Genomic DNA, 18,350 nt, shown 5'->3' with positions numbered 1-18,350 from the left:
GTTGGGACTGGGCATCTGGACTCCTCCTGCACTGGGCAACTCTGCTCCTGCCCCTTCCTCAGCCTCGGTTTCTCCATCTGCTAAGCAGGAGGAAAGCTTTCTTCAATTAGAGATTTTGAAGATTAATAACCTAATTTACTCCTTAAGGGCACTGGAATCATCTGGCATTCCTGTTAATAAGTCATTTTAACCCAATTAGTTGCATTTTTATGAACAATTTTTTTCTGTAAATTAGTATTTTAAAGTACATCCATCTTCCAGGGCTAACAAGTCATTACACCTGACAGAGAAGTCTGTCTTGACTTCTCTTTGTTACATAAGATGTTCCTTTAAGGTTTGGTTACAATTTTTATTCCTCCTAATTATTAAAAATGTGGGCACGTACCACAGCTGAGAAAAATCTCATTAACTTTTGTGAGCTCCCCCCACACCTCATTTTCCCCTTTCTCCTTATTTTACCATTTTCTTAAAGCTGAAAACCACACCGAGTTTATATCTGGAGTTTCCAGGGAAGATCTTGCTGCTGGGTTTGGAAGCCATGTTCCTTTAGGGAGGAGAGTTCAGTTCAGTTCCATAGACATTTATTGATCACCTGCTGTTTGCGCTTTAATTGGGTATGGGCTTTTTCTGGCCCAGGGAGAACCTGGTGGGGCTCTAGGGAGTAAAGAGCAGCTGAGGATCTACAAGGGGAGAGAAGAGTATATACTCATTTAAGGGTAGTTATTGAGCCTCTATTATGTGCAGTCGCAGCCTAGGCACAGAGAGCAGTGAACAAAACAGACAGGAATCCTTGCCCTCACAAAGCTTGCATTCTAGGTACAGGAATAGATAATAAAAAAGGATGTCAAATATATAGCCCCTTAGATGCTGGCAAATGCTATGGAGAAATATAAAGTGAGAGAGGGAGATAGGGACTGCCTGGAACAGGAGGAGGGGTTGCTTTTTAACAAGGTGGTCAGAGGTGGCCTTATTAAGAAGGTGACATTTGAACAAAGATTCAGTGGAGATGAGAGGAGGCAAGCCATGTGAATACCTAGGGGAAAACTTTCTAGGCAGAGGGACCAGCAGGTGCAAAGGTCCTAAGGTAGAAGTGTGGTTGGCGTGTTTGAGGAAGAAGGGAGACCCTGTGGCTAGAACAGAGTAAGCAAGAAGGCAGTAGTTGGAGGTGAGGTAAGAGGGGCAACGGGAAGATGATCAAGTAAGTCAGTGGTTCTCAAACTTGGCTGTGCATTTGGCTCAGCATGGCACTTTAAAATAATCCTGATGCCAGGGCCCCATGGAAGACCAATTAGAAAAAAGTTTCTAGAGGGTGCACTCAGTGTTCATATTATTTAACACTCAGGTGATTCCACTGTGTAGCTGAGGCTGAGAATTGAAGAAGGGCTTGTCAGCTGCTGCAAGGTGTGTGGCTTTTACTCCATGAGGTGGTGATCTATGAGAAGAGCTTGTGCAGATTATTAAAATGTTCTGATTGTCATTTTCAAAGGCCCCTCTAGCTGCTGTACTGAGAATAAACTGAAGAGGCCTGGGTGGAAGCAGAGACCAGATAGGAGGCTTTTGCATATGCAGGTGAGAGGTGGTGGCAGTGGGACAGGTGCTGAGATAAAGCTGGATTCTGGGAAGGTCCTGGTGGTAACTTCAACTAAACCACAGGGTCTCAGCCCTCTGAGAGAGCTACAGAGACTATGACTGGGCTGGGGGAGAAGTAGATCTGATGTGAGCAGAACCTAAGGGCTCTGGAGAAAGGGTCCTTAGAGGAGTTGGGTCCCCACGACTCCTGCAGTGACCTTGTCCATGACCTTGGCCAGTGCAGGAGCTGCAGACTTTGTGACCAGAACTGGTACAAAACACAGGCCCAACTTGCTGCATGTTCGTTCCAAATTAAAGGGGAAATAAGAAGAATGCCAAGGGGAGGGTGGCTCTTAGCCTGTCACATGGCTATAACAATGAGTGCTATTTACCCTGGGCTTGATGTTGGGACCACACCAACCTGCAGTGAAGGTAGGGAAGGACCTGGCCATTCTTTCCATTCAGAGTCAAGGAAACTGAGGAGCAGGAGTAAGTGTTATACCTGAGGTCATACAGTTGGATAAGTAGCCATGAGATCAAACCCGTGTGTCCAGTTGCCAAATCCTGGCCTATGTCGGTAGCCTGCAGGTGGGTTTGCTCTGACTGCACAAGGCTTGCTGAGAGCCCATCAGCGCTGGGGCCTCTTCACCCTTCACTGGGAGAGGCGCCCTGTCACTGTCCCTCCCTACTTCAGTGGGAGAGAAATAGGAAGTTGGAGAGTGGAGGGGACAGAGGCCATGTAGGCTTTCTCAGAAGGACAGGGCTTCCTCCAAGCATGCTCTGAAGGAAGAACATTTTCAGAGGAAGCTCTTTGAACCACATGCTTTAGGGATTTTTAGGGAAGCTTCATCATGTAGGTGTGATTGATCATTAAGTCATTTCCAGGCCCTCTCCTCTCTCCAGAAGATGGGGAGTACAGCTGAAAGTTCCAAGCTTCTAATCATGGCTTGGTTTTTCTGGTAACCAGCTCTCAACACCTCATTAGATCAAAAGATGCTCCTGTTACCCAGGAAATCCAAAGGGACCTAGGAGCTCTGGGTCAGATGCTCCCTTCCCTCAGGAAATTACAAAGGTTTTAGGATGTCTGTGTCAGGAATGGGGGTCAAAGGCCAAATATTTAGCAGAAACCAGGGCTGGAGACTGACATACATATATTTCTTATTATTTCACAGTATTATTGTTAGTCTTCATTTTACAGAGAGGAAACTGAGGCACAGAGATTTTATAATGTGCCCAAGATCATTGGAGGCAGAACTGAGGTTTGCATCCAAGCAGTCTGGCAGTAGAATATGTGCTTGTAAACCCCATTGTGCTTTACTGCCTTGAGGGGTCAGTTAACCTCACTCTAATGGGAATGGGGACCTGCTTTAACAGTATGTGTACTGAGCCGGTCTGTTTGTCTGGACTAGGAAAGTGTTGGAAAGATTGTTTTCATGAACATCAAACCCATTATCAAGGTGGAGCGTGATGCCTTGGCTATAGATACTGTTGGGCTTTGAAGCAAGGTGGGTGGAGGCAGGGTAGCACCTGGAGAGGAAGCCCATGCTGAGGACAGGCTCCCCCAGAATCATGCCTGGTGGACCTTGCTCCAGTCCTAGCCCCTGTGCCTCTTCCTCCAGTTACCTCCTCTTTGCCCTTGGGGATTTCTGCCTCTCGAGGCATCCTTGGATTCCGCACTTTGGTCTTTATATTCTTGGCTTTGCTCTTCCAAGTTCTAACCCTGACGTTATGCTTGGCTTCACTCCTGGACTAGAAGTTGGTATTCTAAATCCTGCCCACCCTCCCTTCCATCACCTCGGCCCTCTCCTTTATTTTGTCTCCTTTCTTGGTGCTGAAAGATGTGATGTGACCCACCTTGTCATCTGGCTAAGAGAGGACCATAATGTACTCAGAGCCTTGTACACAGGATAAGACATAACCAAAGGAAAAATGTTTATCCAGCTGGTTGCCAGGCTTCATTAATTTATTCATGCAGCAAGCATTTCTTGAGCACCAAGTATGTGGCAGGCACCCAGTAAAGCATCAGCAGAGAATCCTTGAGGGGCTTATACTGCAGTGGGGCTCCAGAGTGGAAGGTGAGGGCAGGGTGGGGAGCAAGGCCAGTGACCAGCAAACTTGCTGATATCTCCTGGGCTCCTGGGGGTGGAGTTCTCCTTGCAGCATCTAGTAAGTCAGGGCTGCTCTTGGTCAGCCGCAGGAGCCCTGTCCTTCTGTGGCCTCTTGGGCAGGGAACAAGACCTAGGGAGTGGTGTCTGCAAGGAGCCTCACTTTACTAATTTTGATAGCCCTCCACTGGGAAAGGAAGGACACAGGAACCAGAAGTACATTAGCCTCATCTGGGCTCTTTGGGCTGTGCAGAGAGAAGGCAAATTCCTCTGGGTGCCAGGACATTTAGCTTTGGTGAAATCTAAATGTCATTCATCCTCCCTGCATTGTTATAATGAGCAGAGCAGGCCCCTTGGCCAGCCAGGTGGGAAGGCCCAAACAGAGCCCTGGTGGTCTCCTCTGCTCACCTCCTGGACCCCACCCCACGAGGGGCCTTTGCCGGGTCTGGGGTTTGCCTTCTTGTTTCCAGGGTTGGAAGGGGAGAAAAGCTGCATTCAGCCTGGCTGGACTTTGCTCCATCCCTCCCATCCCCAGATACAAGCTCCAAATGTTTCTGTGCTTCCTCTGTGTGCTTCCTCCTGCCTCCCAGCATCCACCCTCCTCTTGATCAGTAGGCTGCAAAGTAACCTACCAGGGGCAAAAAGAGCAAAAGGAAAAAAATAGGTCTTATTGGGGTGTGGACTACATGGGTCAAAACTCATCCAGCTATACCCTTAAGATCTGCGCATGGTAGTCTGTGTAAAGTAAGCATCAATTTTTTGAAAAATGAGGGTGTGAGAAGTCATTTGCCTGCAGGGTGAGAAGGGGGATGGAGGGGTGGGTACTGAGAAGATGGGTGTAACTGTGGGGAAGGAGGAGGAGGAGGACTGCCGTGCACTTACCAGCTCAGGGCAAGAAGGTCACGACAGCGGGTCAGGCAGGGGGACATGAGTGCCCACTGGTCCCACAGAAGCAGTGCGTGAACTCCTTGTCTGCGGGCAGTGGTGGTTACTTCCAAACAGGGGCCAGGGGATAGCATTAGAGATGAGACCTAACCTAGCAGGCATTTGGGTATGGGTAGGAGAAGGGGTCTCTAGGCTCAAGCTTCTAGGCTTCCACGTAGTCATAGCGGTTCTGCAGCCTACCTCCAGGGTGGCTCAGGGCAGAGCCTCTGGCAGGTGCTGCTTCCTGCCTCTTGCTCGCAGGTCCTCAGTAATGCATTGACACCACTTTTCCCTCCAGCATCCCCTGAGGTCCATGTCTCTGACTCCCATGGGTTAGGGGGGACTGGCTGTCATATTGAATGGTGGGCTACAGCTGGGGCTGAGGCATGAAGGGTTGGTAAAGGGGATTAGACTACTTTCTGCAGTTCCAAGTGGGAACAACTGGGACAGATCCACACACATACCTCCAAAGGTGCTGTGGGTCCTGGGATGGAGAGATGCTATGAATATCCAAGTAGAAAGAAGCAGGATGGGATTATATACAGAGAGAGAATGCAGCCTGGAGCCAGGATCTTAGTGCCCCTGGGAGCAGGTTGGGTCCATCCAAGGTGGCTGTGGCTGTTTGCTGCCACCAGCACAGGTGAGGCCTTGGGTTTGGGTGTGTGGACTGGAGGGCAGTAGGACCTTCATGGTACAGACTCTAGACACACATCTGAGATCTCTAAACTTTGGGGCCAATAGGGTGTGTTTGGTAGGAAAAATAATGGCCTCCCAAGGATGTCCATTACCTAATCCCTGGACACTGTTAATGTGGTATGGTACATGGCAAAGGAAAATTAAGGTTGCAGATGGAATTAAAGTTGCTAATCAGATGAATTTAAAATAAGGAGGTTATCCTGGATTATCTATATGGGCCCAGTGTAATCACAAGGGCACTTTAGAGTGGGAGAGAGAGGCAGAATTGCCCAAGCCAGAGACATGGCAACATGAGAAGGACTTGGCCAGCCATTGCTGGCTTCGAAGATGAAAAAGAGCTGTAAGCCAAGGAATGTGGGCAGGTTTCAGATACAGGGAAAGGCAAGGAAACAGATCATCACCTTAACCTCCAGAAAGCACGCAACTCTGCCAACACCTTATTTCAGTCCAGTGAAACCTGAGTCAGACTTCTGACCTCTAGACTGGTAAGGCAATAAATTTGTGTTGTTTCAGCCACCAAGTTACAGCAGCAATCTTAGCATTAGCAAACTAATTCAGTGTGCAACCTGCTGCACAGGGTCCCAAGAAGGCTAGAAAGGCTCTGTGCTTGGTTTAATGCTCTGTTAAAATTTATAATAATTTGCATGAAGAGTCACTGGGATTGTTTCTCTCAATGGAAGCAATGCAACAGAAGACAATTGAGACTGCAGGTGCCCAGTGGTGTTTTGCCATATTTGTCCACATCTTCCTGCTAGACATAACTATATCCTCTACATCCTTCACCAGTGTTGGCAGCCTGGAGGGCCGTCCCTTTTGCCCTACACACCAGGCCTCCGCATTGTCCTAACACTAGGGTCTCACCAGCAGCATCTGGGTGGGCCTGGGCCAGAAGGTGCAGGCCCTGGTTTAGCAGTGATTATGAGTACAGGCTTTGGAGACAAAGGAGCCCAGCTTTCTGCCCCGGAAAATAAGTTACTAATTAGCTCTATTTCCCTCATCTATAAAATGGGGATAAAATGTTTATCTTACAGGATTGTTAAAAGGAATAAAATGGGGGAAAAAACAAGGAAAACTATCCATACATCTCATAGCATGATCCAATATGGAAGCATCTGGCTGCTGCCCTGGGTGGTACTTGGTGGCCGGGAGCCTGGGTTGTCCTGACTTAGTGTGACATTGCTTCTTGCCTTTTACAGGGAATCATGGCACTGAAGCTCATGGTACAAACTTGCCCCATAAGCAGCTCAGAGCAGTGTCAGAGAGGTCTGCCGAGGGGCTCCTGTGTGGCCACCCCATCCCTGCATCACCTTCTGCATGCAGAGATCAATAAAGGAGAGTGTATCACGGCCATCAATTCCAGCTTATTAGACAGCCATAGTACTCGGCTCTCAGAAACACCTTGTTTTTATCTCTAGTGGAAAATGGCTTGACTTTGAACAAGAATAAAAGTAAAAGAGGGAACTTTTATGGCTTAGTTTTACAGGATAATATGCCTCTTCTCAAAATGTGAAAGGGGTGAGTCTCATACAGGCAGGCTTCCTCAGGAAGCACAAATAGGGAAGGGCCAGCTACACCTGTGCAGCTGCTCCAACCCTAGTCCTCTGGCCCTTCTCTGGAGAGTGAAGCAGAGAAGGCAGGGTCAGAGGCAGACCCCCAGAGCAGGAGGGGAGGGCTGGCTCAGTGAGCAGAGGGTGCTGGGCAGTCCCTGGAGGATACACCAGCTCGGGGGGAACATCTCAGCACTGTGAATATGAGAGGCAAAGCCCTCAGGTGAGGCCCATGCTGACTGCTGGGCAAAGCGTGTGGCCGGACTCTCGAGCACACGCTGGGCTTGAGTCTGGAACAATCATCTTTCATAGCAGCTATTGGACGTGTACTACTTCTGAAGGCCTTGGGCTGCATGGCAGGCAGCTTCTGGCCAGAGTTCAGTGTCCAGCAGTGATGTCAGTGAGTGTGACCATCTGGAATGTGTGCATCTTGCCCAATATCCTTTTTGCCTCCTCCCTCCAGCAATGCAGGTTGTGCTTCAGTGTTGAGATGGAGATATGAACCATGATGCAGTGTGTTGGCGTGTGTGTTTTGAGGACTTTGGAAGACTTTCAGCTTATTTGATGGATGCTGACTAATGCCTGCTATTTGCCAGGCTCTGTGCTGGGCAGTGGGCATGAAGCCGTAAGCAACATCTGTCCCCACCTTGACGAAGCTGTGGTCTAGGGTGACCAACTGTGCCTCTTTGCTTGGGATTTTTGGTGCTGAAACAGGGAGAGTCCTGGGCAAACCAGGACGTTTGATCACCCTGTTTAATCCCAATGGCAGTAAGGGATGTTCCTTGAGGTATTTTGGTGGTGCTCAGGTGCTGGTTGGGAGGGAGGCAAGTTTGCAAACTATTTGTTTAATGAAGTGTCTTCTGTTTACCACATATGAGACAGAAGATCCCAAATTTTCTAGAGCAAAGACATCTAACCCATCATTTCTCCTGCCCTCTGCCTGCACCCCCCCTCCTACCCCCTCATTTTATGACAAGACTTAGAAAGAGGTAAAATGGTTTGCGTGTGTGGTCATGCAGCAAGTCAGGGCAGAGCTCAGACTGGCACCACGGTGGCTTCATCCCCATTCTTTTTCTAAAAATTACCCCACCTGGTCTTTCTTTTCCTGCCCACCCTCTGCTCACTCAGACCAACATTTAGGTTAGGTGTGGAAAAACTGGAGGGTGAGGGAGGACACCCTGTGGAGAGAGGCCATCGCAGGGGGTGTGGCGAGTGCTGCAGGGCCTTGAGCAGCTCCCAGGAGAGAAGGCAAGGCAGGAAGGATGTAAGGAGGTCAGGATGTTTGGCCGGGAGGGATCACTTAATTATGGTGTAAAGAAGCTGAGAACTGCTGGAGACTGATGGTGAGGAACTGGGGCCCTAAATTCAGGGAGGGAGGATGGAAAAGGACCCGCCACTGGGGAGAGGACCTGCCTTTCCTTCGAAAGAGGGAGGAGGGAACATTCTGAGCTCTGTGGCATGCATGAAAATGTCAACCTTATATAAAATTAATAAACCTGTTAGCTTTGTTTAATCCATTCCAAAAACCTACTATGTGCCAGACCCTGGCATAAGGTTAGGAGAAAGCATAGTAGTAAAATAAAGTTCCTGTTCTCAGAGAGTTTCATTATAGTAGAGGGAGACAGATAACAAACACATACAAATATGATCTTTTGTTATATTGAAGAGGGTTTGCATATGAATACCTTATGTTCAAAATTGTTTTTCATATGAAAATAGTGATCCACAGAATTTAGCTGTAAAAGGAATACAACATTTGCATTCTGCTTGGAAAACGGCCAGCAGGAAACGGCCCCGGTCCATTAGGATGGGCATGGGCGTTACTGGGAGGAATTAAACGTGGTCTGCTTGAAGGCTGAGGAGTGGTTATGTTCAAAATTAAGAAGAGAAGTGAGGAGAGGAGGGCTATTAACCCCTAACTCTGGAAAACACCTACGAAGCGCCTGGAACTCTGGTTAGTGTGGCGCTGAGCACTCTGAGGCGATCACCAGAGACAGGCTAACAGTGAGGGTCGCAGTGGTGGAGGTAGTGGGAAGAGCAGTGAACGTGCACTGTTATATTGACCTTATTGGGAGCCGTTCATTATATTTTTATAAAAGAAAAAATAAAGTTCATGTTCTAGCAGCCTGACCATATACAGTATTATTTTAAAACTGCAATTAGCAGGTAGGTTGTGTGTTAATATTTCCGTCAGTTTTCATGCTTCAGGAAAGGCCAGCTGCTGGTCTTGGTAGCTGTAAATAAGCACTAGCCGGAGGAATATTTGTTAGCCACAGACCTTTTAAATGCTGTTATAAAAATCATATGCACAACAACAAAAAATTTTGGGAAGGGTCTGATGAACATAGGGGTCATTCTGTCCTTCTCCTTCATTAAAGTGCCTCCCTCTGCCTCCCCACCCTCTTCATCCCTTCACTGCAGTTAAATGAGCCGGTTCCCTCCATGGCCTCTTTTCCAGGCACAGCATAGTTGCCTCGGAACCTCAGCCCCATGGGGCCTTGGCTTTTTCATACCATTTTAGTGACTGGTCATCTCTCTCCTCACAGAACCCTCTCCTGCCCCCTCCTTCCAGAACAGCCCCCAAGGCAGCCCGCTGTCCCCTTAGGGGTTCTGTGTTACCTTTCACCTCACACTCACGTGGTATTGTACCGTTTATGGGCTTCCGTGTGGGCCTGTTTCCCCTGGCAAAGTGTGAGTGCCACAACGTCAGGTACTTGGTCCATGTCCTGCTGTACCCTCAGTGCTGACAACATTGCCTGGATCACTGAAGAAGCTCAGTAAATATTTATTCCATTAAGTACAAGAATGAATGACATCTGCACCAATCCGTTAACCTGACGGTTTTATTAAAATTTTAAGTATGAAGCGGATTTGGGAAAAGGCTCAGCTCTTTCCCTTCCTCCACCTCTCTCTGGTGAGAGAAAAGGAGAGCTGGAAATAGAATGGGAGAAGTTTCTGTAAATTTCTGGTAACCATAGAGACAGTGATTTTAGTTTATTAATCTCTTGCTCTTAAGCCTGGGCCCCATGGAGATTTCTCCAAATTGCTCAGTGCTGGTTATCCTGTAGCCTTCCTCATTAAGGAAGAGCAGGCCCCTTCCTATCCTGCAGCACTTTAATTGCTGGTGCACAGAAGTTCTGTGCTATTAATGCTCATTATGGCATGTTCTAACCTGGCTGTACCTCCCACTTTGGAGCAATGCAGTGTGGCCATCACTCTAGTGGCTGGTGGTGGGTGTGGGCAGCCTCCCCTCTGAGCCCAGGGCCTCTCTGAGTCCAAGGCCTATAATTGCTGCTCATCCTTTATTCCACTATCCTGAAGATGGTAGCTCAGAGTCTTCTGGACCAGCGTTCGGTTTTGGCCGGTGCAGGGAACCAGGGGTGGTTTCTTGCCCACAAATGCATGTCTGCAGGGGTAGGAATCATCAGAGTGGTGCTGACACTTTGACAGGGGAGTTTGTCCTTGGGAACCATGGCACTTCTTATTTATGGGGTCTGTTTTTATGTGCAGCTTTTCCTATGGGGAATGGCATGTGGACTTTTATGGTTTTGCCTCGTGTCCTTTGGGTAAGAGACCTCCAAATGGCTTCAGGGTTTCAGCAGAGCTAGGGGGAAATGGGACAGTTAGAGGCAGTCTCTCCCACAACCATTTCTGCCTGTGGGATGAACCCTGGTGTAGATGTCAGAAGACCACAGTTGGGGTTTTGTCTCGGCATCTGACTCATGGTGGGGCCTCAGCCTCTGAGCCTTAGTGTCCTCATCTGTGAGATGAGACTGGCTTTATCTTTCCATCCCTCATTCATGTTGAGACTACTTCTGGGGCTGGAATCTGTGATGAATGAGAGGTAGGAGAGGCCCCGGGCAGTTTGCCTTCTGAGTGAGGAGTGGATCCCTGGAGTAGAAGTCTCTGGAAGGAGACTCAGTTCTCTCCTGAGACAGATCATGTAAGGTGTCGGCCTCCTCTAGGTGTTAACTGCCATTTTGGAAAAACTAAGCCTTTCCTTTGGTTGCATTTTCCATCCTGTTGAGTTTAGAAATGTTGAGTCCTTTCTGCAGTAGACACTCAGGGACCACCTGCTGGGTTCAGGCCCTGCTAGGCACTCATGGTAGGACTGTTCAGCTGGGATAGTCTTTGACACATTCAGGCTCCATTGCCAAGCAAACCGGTTTCAATGGTTGTGAACCCATCCACTGCACACTTAGGGCTTGTCTGAAGTGTATCAAAGAAGCAATCCTGGGAAGGATCTGGATTCCTGAGCCCTCCAGCCAAGCTGGAACCAAGACCTGGGGAGGGCCAGCACCTGGGGTGACCAGCCGAGTCACTGACACGTCTAAGAGGCTGACTGTTCTTTCCAGGTGCCGCAACCTCTCATTCCCTGACAGCCTGCCGGAGGTGAGCATCGTGTTCATCTTCGTCAATGAAGCCCTCTCGGTGCTGCTGCGCTCCATCCACTCAGCCATCCAGCGCACACCTCCGCACCTGCTCAAGGAGATCATCCTGGTGGATGACAACAGCAGTACTGGTGAGTGTCCACGCCCCTACGCCCAGCACACTGCCCCATGCCTGACAGCTGAGCGGCGGGCTCTGCCTCTGCTGTGGGTTCTTGGTACCCTAGGCTCTCCATGGCTGTTCCTGTCAGGGGATGTTGGTCACTGCTCTGGAAGATACACCCTATTGGTGCGCCATCTCCGCATCCCAGAGGGGCCTGGTCCCCAAGCCATTCCCTGCTGGCTGACCACTCTCAGCTGCCATGTCCTAGTGCAGTTTGATGAGGTGTATAGCTCTGCCCTTCACCCCCACCAGGCACACAGTGAACTTCTCCTGGGAAGCACCATTTAATTCGATAGTGTTCCTTGGCCTCTTCTGGAAAACTGTTGGTATTGTCTTAGCAGTAGTAGTGATGATGGCCAAGGTGTGGATTGAAGTTGTAGTGGTGTTGATGGTTGGGAATAAAGGGGGCTGTAACCCAGCAACAGCACTGCTCACAGCCTAGCCTCTTTGCTGGATCCCCTGCTCCTTGCTCCATCCGGCCCTGGCAAAGCCCCAGGTGGCCTGCAAACACACACTGAAGCCCTCACATCACTATCTCCCCTTGTCTAGCCACTACCAGCTACTTTTTCCCTTGGTGCATACTCTGTAGTCTCTGATTCCTGCCACATATGCCAGCCCATAATATTCTCCAAACTTAGAGACCACGCACTGAAGCATTTAAAAACCAGTGCTCTTGACAGGACCACCCGGATGGGCTTTGGATAGTGCCCGATTTGAACAGATTGAGGGCCAGGCCATGGGAGTGTAGAGTCACTGGGCTTGTGTTGTCTTTGGCGCTTTCTCTGGTGTCAGATAGTGAATTTCCCAGGGAATTAGTTGCTGTTAATGAGAAGTTCAGATGGGCAATTTGCGTTTTGTTATCAATTAAAACTGAAGCACATCAGATAATTGAAAAATACATAATCTCAATAAGCAAATTTCTTTTTCATTTTATTATCATGTAGTGGAAAGTGTGGGAGCAGTGCTGTGAAGGGGGCCATAGAGCTTTCTGAAGGGCTGTGCTTATGAATCCCCTGACCCTCATTGTCCCGTGGATGTGAAGGGTGGGAAACACACCAGAGGACAGCACAGATGGGCAGCATAATCCTGGAGAGGGTTGTCTCTGGCGAGGGAGGTAGAGAGGGCCCAGGGCCTGCGCTTAAGCAGCTACCTGCCATCACCCTGCTTGGGTCCAAGGAATGATGCCTAAGAAGGCTCCTGCCCCATGGCTAACAGCAGACCATCCTGGCCAGCCCGTCCATGCACCTGCCTTGCTCCACCCAGGCCTCTGGCCCCCTGCCCTCTTACACTGTAAGGAGACAAGGACCGGAAGAGCCAGCCTTCCAAGGGTGAGAGGCCTTCCCCCAGGCAAGAGGCATCCCAGGCCCCATTCCTCTACACTTCCTCACACCACAAAAAAGAGACAAGAATGAAGCACTAGGGAGAAGGAAATCGTGGAGCCTTTCATTTCTTCCCCATGGTGAGAGCCTGATCGTGACCTTAAGGATGCCACTTTGTCTTTAACCTGTGTGGAAAAAAGGAGTAAAGCTGATACTGAGTTTAAGCAATTTAGGTAAGGAAAGTGAGCCAGATATAGAGGATTTCAAATTTAATATTTGAATGTAAAGAGTTTGGGCTTTATTTGCTAAGTGGCAATGGACACTGAAAGTTTTTGGGGAGAGGAATGATGCAGAACTGGGCAGTGGGGAGATTTGGCTGTGGTTTATGACTTGGTTGAAAAGGGCATCTTGAAGAAGGGGCTCAATAAGAAGGCAATTGAAGAAAAACAGTTAAGAAATCAAAGGGCCTGGTGTGGGTGGTGGATGGAGGGCAACACATGGGCCTGAGAGATATGATGAAGGAAGCATCTATAGGCCATGGGCAGGTGGGCCAAAGGAGGGCTGGTGAATGAGGACTCCTTCTCAAGCCGGGGTGACTCAGGGAATGATGGTAAATTCCCAGGAAAGGGAGGCAGTGGTTCTTCAGGGATTGGCAGCTTTCAAACCCAAAGCTCTAGATAGTATTGTGATAACGGTGCAGCTAAGTATCTTGACTATGGTGGTAGTTAGACAAAGCTACAAGTAACAAATTGCACAGAACTAACTATATGCACACACCCTGATGAGTGCGTGTCTTACTGTCATGATCTGAACTAGCTGTGGATTATAGCAACATCAATGTCCTCATTTTGGTATTGTACTGTAGTTGTGTTAGGTGTTAACATTGGGGGAGGCTGGGTGAAGGGAGCATAGGACCTCCTTGTATGTTTCTGTGCACTGTCATTACTTCAAAATATAAAGCTAAGACAAGCAAACAAAAGTCTGTCCCAGACGACAAGTTCAGTCATTTGGAAGTGGAATCTGGCCGTCTCTGTCTTCTAAAGCACCTCTTTTTAATGAGCCTGCTGCACAGCTCTGGCTGACAGCCTCTGGTTTAACGAATGAGATTTAGCTTCATGTTTGCACATGTGGAGTTCCAGTGTGTGGTGTGAAGGGAAAGGATTCTGGACTGAAGTCTAAGTCATGGGGTCTGGGACCCTCTCCACTGTGGATGAGTGACCGTAGAAACATCCCTCAGCCTCCAAGGCTTAGCTCCTCACTCTCTCACAGGGCATGTCAATCCTCCCTTGTTTGTCTCACCTGCCCAGCGTGGTCAGGTGTGTGACTGTGAGTTGAGCACTGTCAGTGTTCCCCTCCCCAGCCCCTGTCTCCATTTCTGGAGACTGCCACATGGCTGGCCAGCCACTCAACTGGAGCTCAAGAGAGGAAATAATGGCTCTGTGCATTGGAACCTTGTGCACAGGGTAATCGAGACCATTGACTGGGAGGAGAAAGTACAAAAAGCAGAGGGGAGGACCAACATTACAAGCTTGACAGAATACTGAGTGTAAGACCTTTAGGAGTCAGGAGGAATAGGGTGAGCTGGGGAGAGGCAGAGAAGGAATGGCCAGGAGGATCTGGGTGATGACAGACTGCGGGCAGAGAGAACTTGAGGAATGCGAGTCATCTATGTGAGTGAACCCACAGACAGTGGAAGGACATGAACCTGGGAAGAAGCTGCTGGATTTGGAAGGATCTTGGAAACCTCAGTGAGAAGCTTTAGTAAAGTGGTGGGGATGCGGTCTGAGCCAGATGAAGACGTAAAGCAGGCAGGGAGGTAGATTTTTCTGTCAGGGATTTTGACTATAAGGAGTATCAGGAGCTAAGGCAGAAACTGGGGCAATGTTTTCTACATATAAAAAAAGTTTAAACCACCAGATCCAGCCAGAGTATATATTTACATCATGACCCAGGATGACATGCTGGCTCACACTCATACACACCCACATACGACTGAAATGAAACTTTTAAGAAATAATAGTTACCCTTACAATGTGCAAAGCACTCTGGTATTTTCTATTATATTCTGGCCTATGTTATTCAGTTGTATTTTATTGTATTGTATCATACTGTTATTTCTCTCTTTTGTTGAAAGGCAGATTGTTGTAGAGACCCTGACTGCACATTAGAATTGCTTGGAGAGCTTTTAAGAAATCTGGGGGCCATGCCTTAGCTCTGGTGGTTGAATCGGTCTGGGGAGGGGCCCCAGAGCCCTGTGAAGCCAAGCTGTGGAGCAGGGCCTCCGTGGAGGGAGGAGAGGGCGCAATTCAAGGCCCAGAAAGCAGGGTTGGCTCTGGGAAGGAAGGGCTCCTCTTTCTCCCACTCGGGACGAGCAGATGGGTAAACAGGGAGATAGCGGGAGGAGATGAAGGGTGGGGCGATGGGTGCCGGAGGTGAGCAGAGCAGTAGACCTCAGCCCCAGTATCCTGTAGCTTGCAGAACCCTGGGTGGAGGTGTGGTAGGGAGGGATCTGGTGCTGCCTAGAGTGTCCCTATGTGGAATGGGACAGGGAGGTGACCAGTAATGGGCTCCTGAGACCAGCGTGAGCTGAGCTCTTAAGAGGGGGGAAAAAACACAAGATGTGGCTCTTGGAGGGAGTGAGTCACCTCCAGCCTGAGCAGAGGGCTGAAGCGCCCTCCAGACCAGCCCGTCCTGACTTCAGGGTAGGCAGTTAAGGCTCTACCCCAGGCCGGCTCCATCTGGGATCATCTCTTTGCATTGTCTCACTCAGCACAAGACTTTCATTGATTTCACTCAAGCCAACTCAGCTCAGTTCAACAAACATTTACAGAGAATCTAGCATGGGCCAAGGGCATGAAGGGAAATGATGGATCAGATCTAGCCCCTGACATCAGGGAGTCGTGCAAATAAATATGCAAAGTGGATGAAATATAACAGACCCAGCGTCCAGTCTCAGTTCTGCTGCTTCCTGGCTGTGATTCTTTTGCTTTGGTTTCTTACGTGCTGTGTGGGGACATCAGGCCCTGCCCTGTCCCGTCTGCCCCACAGTCACAGAGAATACAAGAGGTAATGGAGGGAAAGTGCCAAGCAAGCTGCAAGGTGTGAAGGGTGCCCTGAAGGTGAGTAAAATGACAGTAATAAAAATAACAGCAACAGCAGTTGTGATAGCTGAGCGCAGCCAGTGCCTGAAGGCAGCTCTTGCTTTTCTCCCCTTCCTGCAGCAGGGTCCTCAGGTGCCCCGAGTGTGGAATTTGGCATCAGGCCAGCTTTCCAGTTCCAGCTCTTTCTAGCCTTTTCCAAGCTGTGTGTTCTTAACCTCCGTGAACCCTATTTTCTTTATCTATAAAATTGGGATGTATAATTCCTACCTCAGGGATTGTCCAGAGGCTTGAGTGAGATAACGCTTGATGGGATGGGCACTGGTGTTTAAAACTAAATGAAGCAGAAGCCCAAGCTTTCAGAATGTCTTCCCCAGCCATTGTCATAGGTTTGGTGTGCGGCGCCTCATCTCCCCCAAGCCCCTCCTCCACACGCACCAGTGCTTTGGGGTCAATCCGTGTGTCTGCATACACGGGAACGGGGGAGTCAGTCACCACCTTCTGTCTTCATCCAACCTTTAGCTCTCTCCCTCAGAAGCCAAGGGCTGAAGGCTCTGTAGATGGTCCTTGTGTAAGGGTCCAAGTCCCTGTTCTCTGCCTCCATAGTAATTTTCTAAACAAGTGCCACTCTCTTGGGGGCTAGTTCTCATGGAGGATGCTGTCACTCTGCTGAAGTGGTCTCACACTTTAGGACTTGAGCTTGATTAAAACTATGAAGATTCATACCAGGCACATTCTTGCCTCAGGACACTTGCACTTGCTGCCCCCTCCACATGGAATGCTCTTACCCCCGACATCTGCACATCTTGTTCCTTTGCCTCTTCGGGCCTTTGTTCAAATGTTTGCAGTGGCAGCCCTTACTCCCGTCACTCCTCATCCTTCCTCACTTTTTTTTCTCTATAGCACTATCTGATATTCTTTACTTTCTTGGTGCCTCTCCCTTGTTTATTTGTACATTTTCCCTCCATCAGTTTTTATGTTCCATGAAGACAAGGACATTTGTTTTGTTCACTGCCGTATCTTGAGGTGCTAGAATAGTGCCTGATACTTGCAGGTTGTTCAATGAATATTGATTCAATTAAAAAATGAATGAATTTTGATTCTGTAGGTCTGGGGAAAGGCTTGGAGTTTGCATTTTAATAAGCTTCCCAGAGCGTTCTGCTGCTGTGGGACATTCTCTGGGACATGCCCTATTATTGTCCCCCATCTGTACTGCAGGTGAGGAGCCTGGGACAGCAGGCACTTAAGCTCCCCTGGAACTAGCCTCAGGCAACAGGCACTGCTGGGTGGGGTGTTTCTTTCTGGGGTGGGGACTTTGGGACCACCCTGCTGCATGCCAGGGAGGTGACATGAAAGGTGGCTGGATGCAGAGCAAGATGGGAAGCCTCTCTTGCTGTCACCCTGGCCAGAACTCAGGTCCTATGCACAGTCATGTGGTCAGCCCTGAGCTCCCTCCCTCCCCTGTCACCGGACCTCCCCAGGCATTCCTGACAGTGGCAGCCATGCCCGTTTGCCCTGCAGCTCTGATGCAGTGCTGCCCCTCCCTGGCTCCTCTTCCTTGTTAGCTCAAGGAAATTGTGGGAACACAGCTCTGAGCCCCTGAGTTTAATTACATGCTCTTCAGTGAATCCCAATGGGCCAATGTTTTTAGCTTGGACTGAGTGATTCAACCTTTCTAGACCTCCAGGGGGAGGGAAGCACCAGGATTTGCAGCTGATAGTCATCTCTGTCTTCGATTCTTGGCATTCACTTACTTATTTATTCACCTCATTCATTCATTCATTCATTCATTCACTCATGCATTCATTCAGTTCCTCAACAGGGTTTTGATGGCAACAGACTTTGTGCCAAGTACTTTAACACATAGTCAGCCTCTGCCATGATTCTCTTGAGCACCGGTTCTGGGTCTACTTCAGTGCAGGGCGGCCTACAGGTGTGGCAGTGAGGGGTTCCTCAGGCTGCCTTCCAGCCCCCTCACTAGACCGCCACCCAGTAGGCTACCTCTGCCCAGGCTATGGTTGGACCCCCACTTCTCCAGGCCAGAGCCTCCAACTAGAGTGACTCCCAGGCAGACAGTTCTAATCAGACCACCCAGCTCAATGGGCGCTTCTAGTATGTGCCAGAGACTATTATTCCCAGATGTCATAGAAATCTATCAGTGTTCTATGTTGGTGGAAAGAACTGTTATCAGTACGACTTTATATGACAGGGAAACAGGCACAGAAGAGTTATGGAACTTAGCCCAAGTCACACAAAGGTGGGAGTTGAACCCAGGTTACGTGGTTTCAGAGCTGACACCCTTGGCCACTGAACAAGGCTGCCTGCCAGGCATCATGGGTCTGTGACTCCAAAGGTCTTATTCAAATTTTATCTTCATTCTCTTTCCTCTGTTCCCTCTGGAGAAAGAGAGGTTTAGCAAAAGGGTCAACAAAGAAGAAACTTTGAAAGAAGGTGGGGAGGTCTCTTCAGCTGGAGCTTTGGGTTCAGTAAGGAGAGACTTGCTGCCCAGAGACTTCTAGGCTTATGTCAGGGTTGAGAAGA

At 49.1% G+C, this 18,350-nt stretch overlaps 1 protein-coding gene across 4 annotated transcripts in view; it reads left to right on the top strand.

Moving 5' to 3' along the window:
- The window catches only part of GALNT18 (polypeptide N-acetylgalactosaminyltransferase 18), a 312,633-nt gene that overhangs the window by 159,889 nt on the left and 134,394 nt on the right, over positions 1–18,350 (top strand). For all 4 annotated transcript variants that reach the window (XM_036918017.2, XM_036918018.2, XM_036918020.2 and 1 more), the window contains exon 3: positions 11,197–11,363. In XM_036918017.2, coding sequence (XP_036773912.1) covers positions 11,197–11,363 — 167 coding nt within the window. The remainder of the gene's footprint in view (positions 1–11,196; positions 11,364–18,350) is intronic.

The sequence above is a fragment of the Manis pentadactyla genome, chromosome 9 (genome assembly GCF_030020395.1).
Source record: "Manis pentadactyla isolate mManPen7 chromosome 9, mManPen7.hap1, whole genome shotgun sequence".
Taxonomy (NCBI): Eukaryota; Metazoa; Chordata; class Mammalia; order Pholidota; family Manidae; genus Manis; species Manis pentadactyla.
The sequence above is the reverse complement of the archived record's forward strand: the minus strand, read 5'-3'. Positions and strand labels throughout refer to the sequence as shown.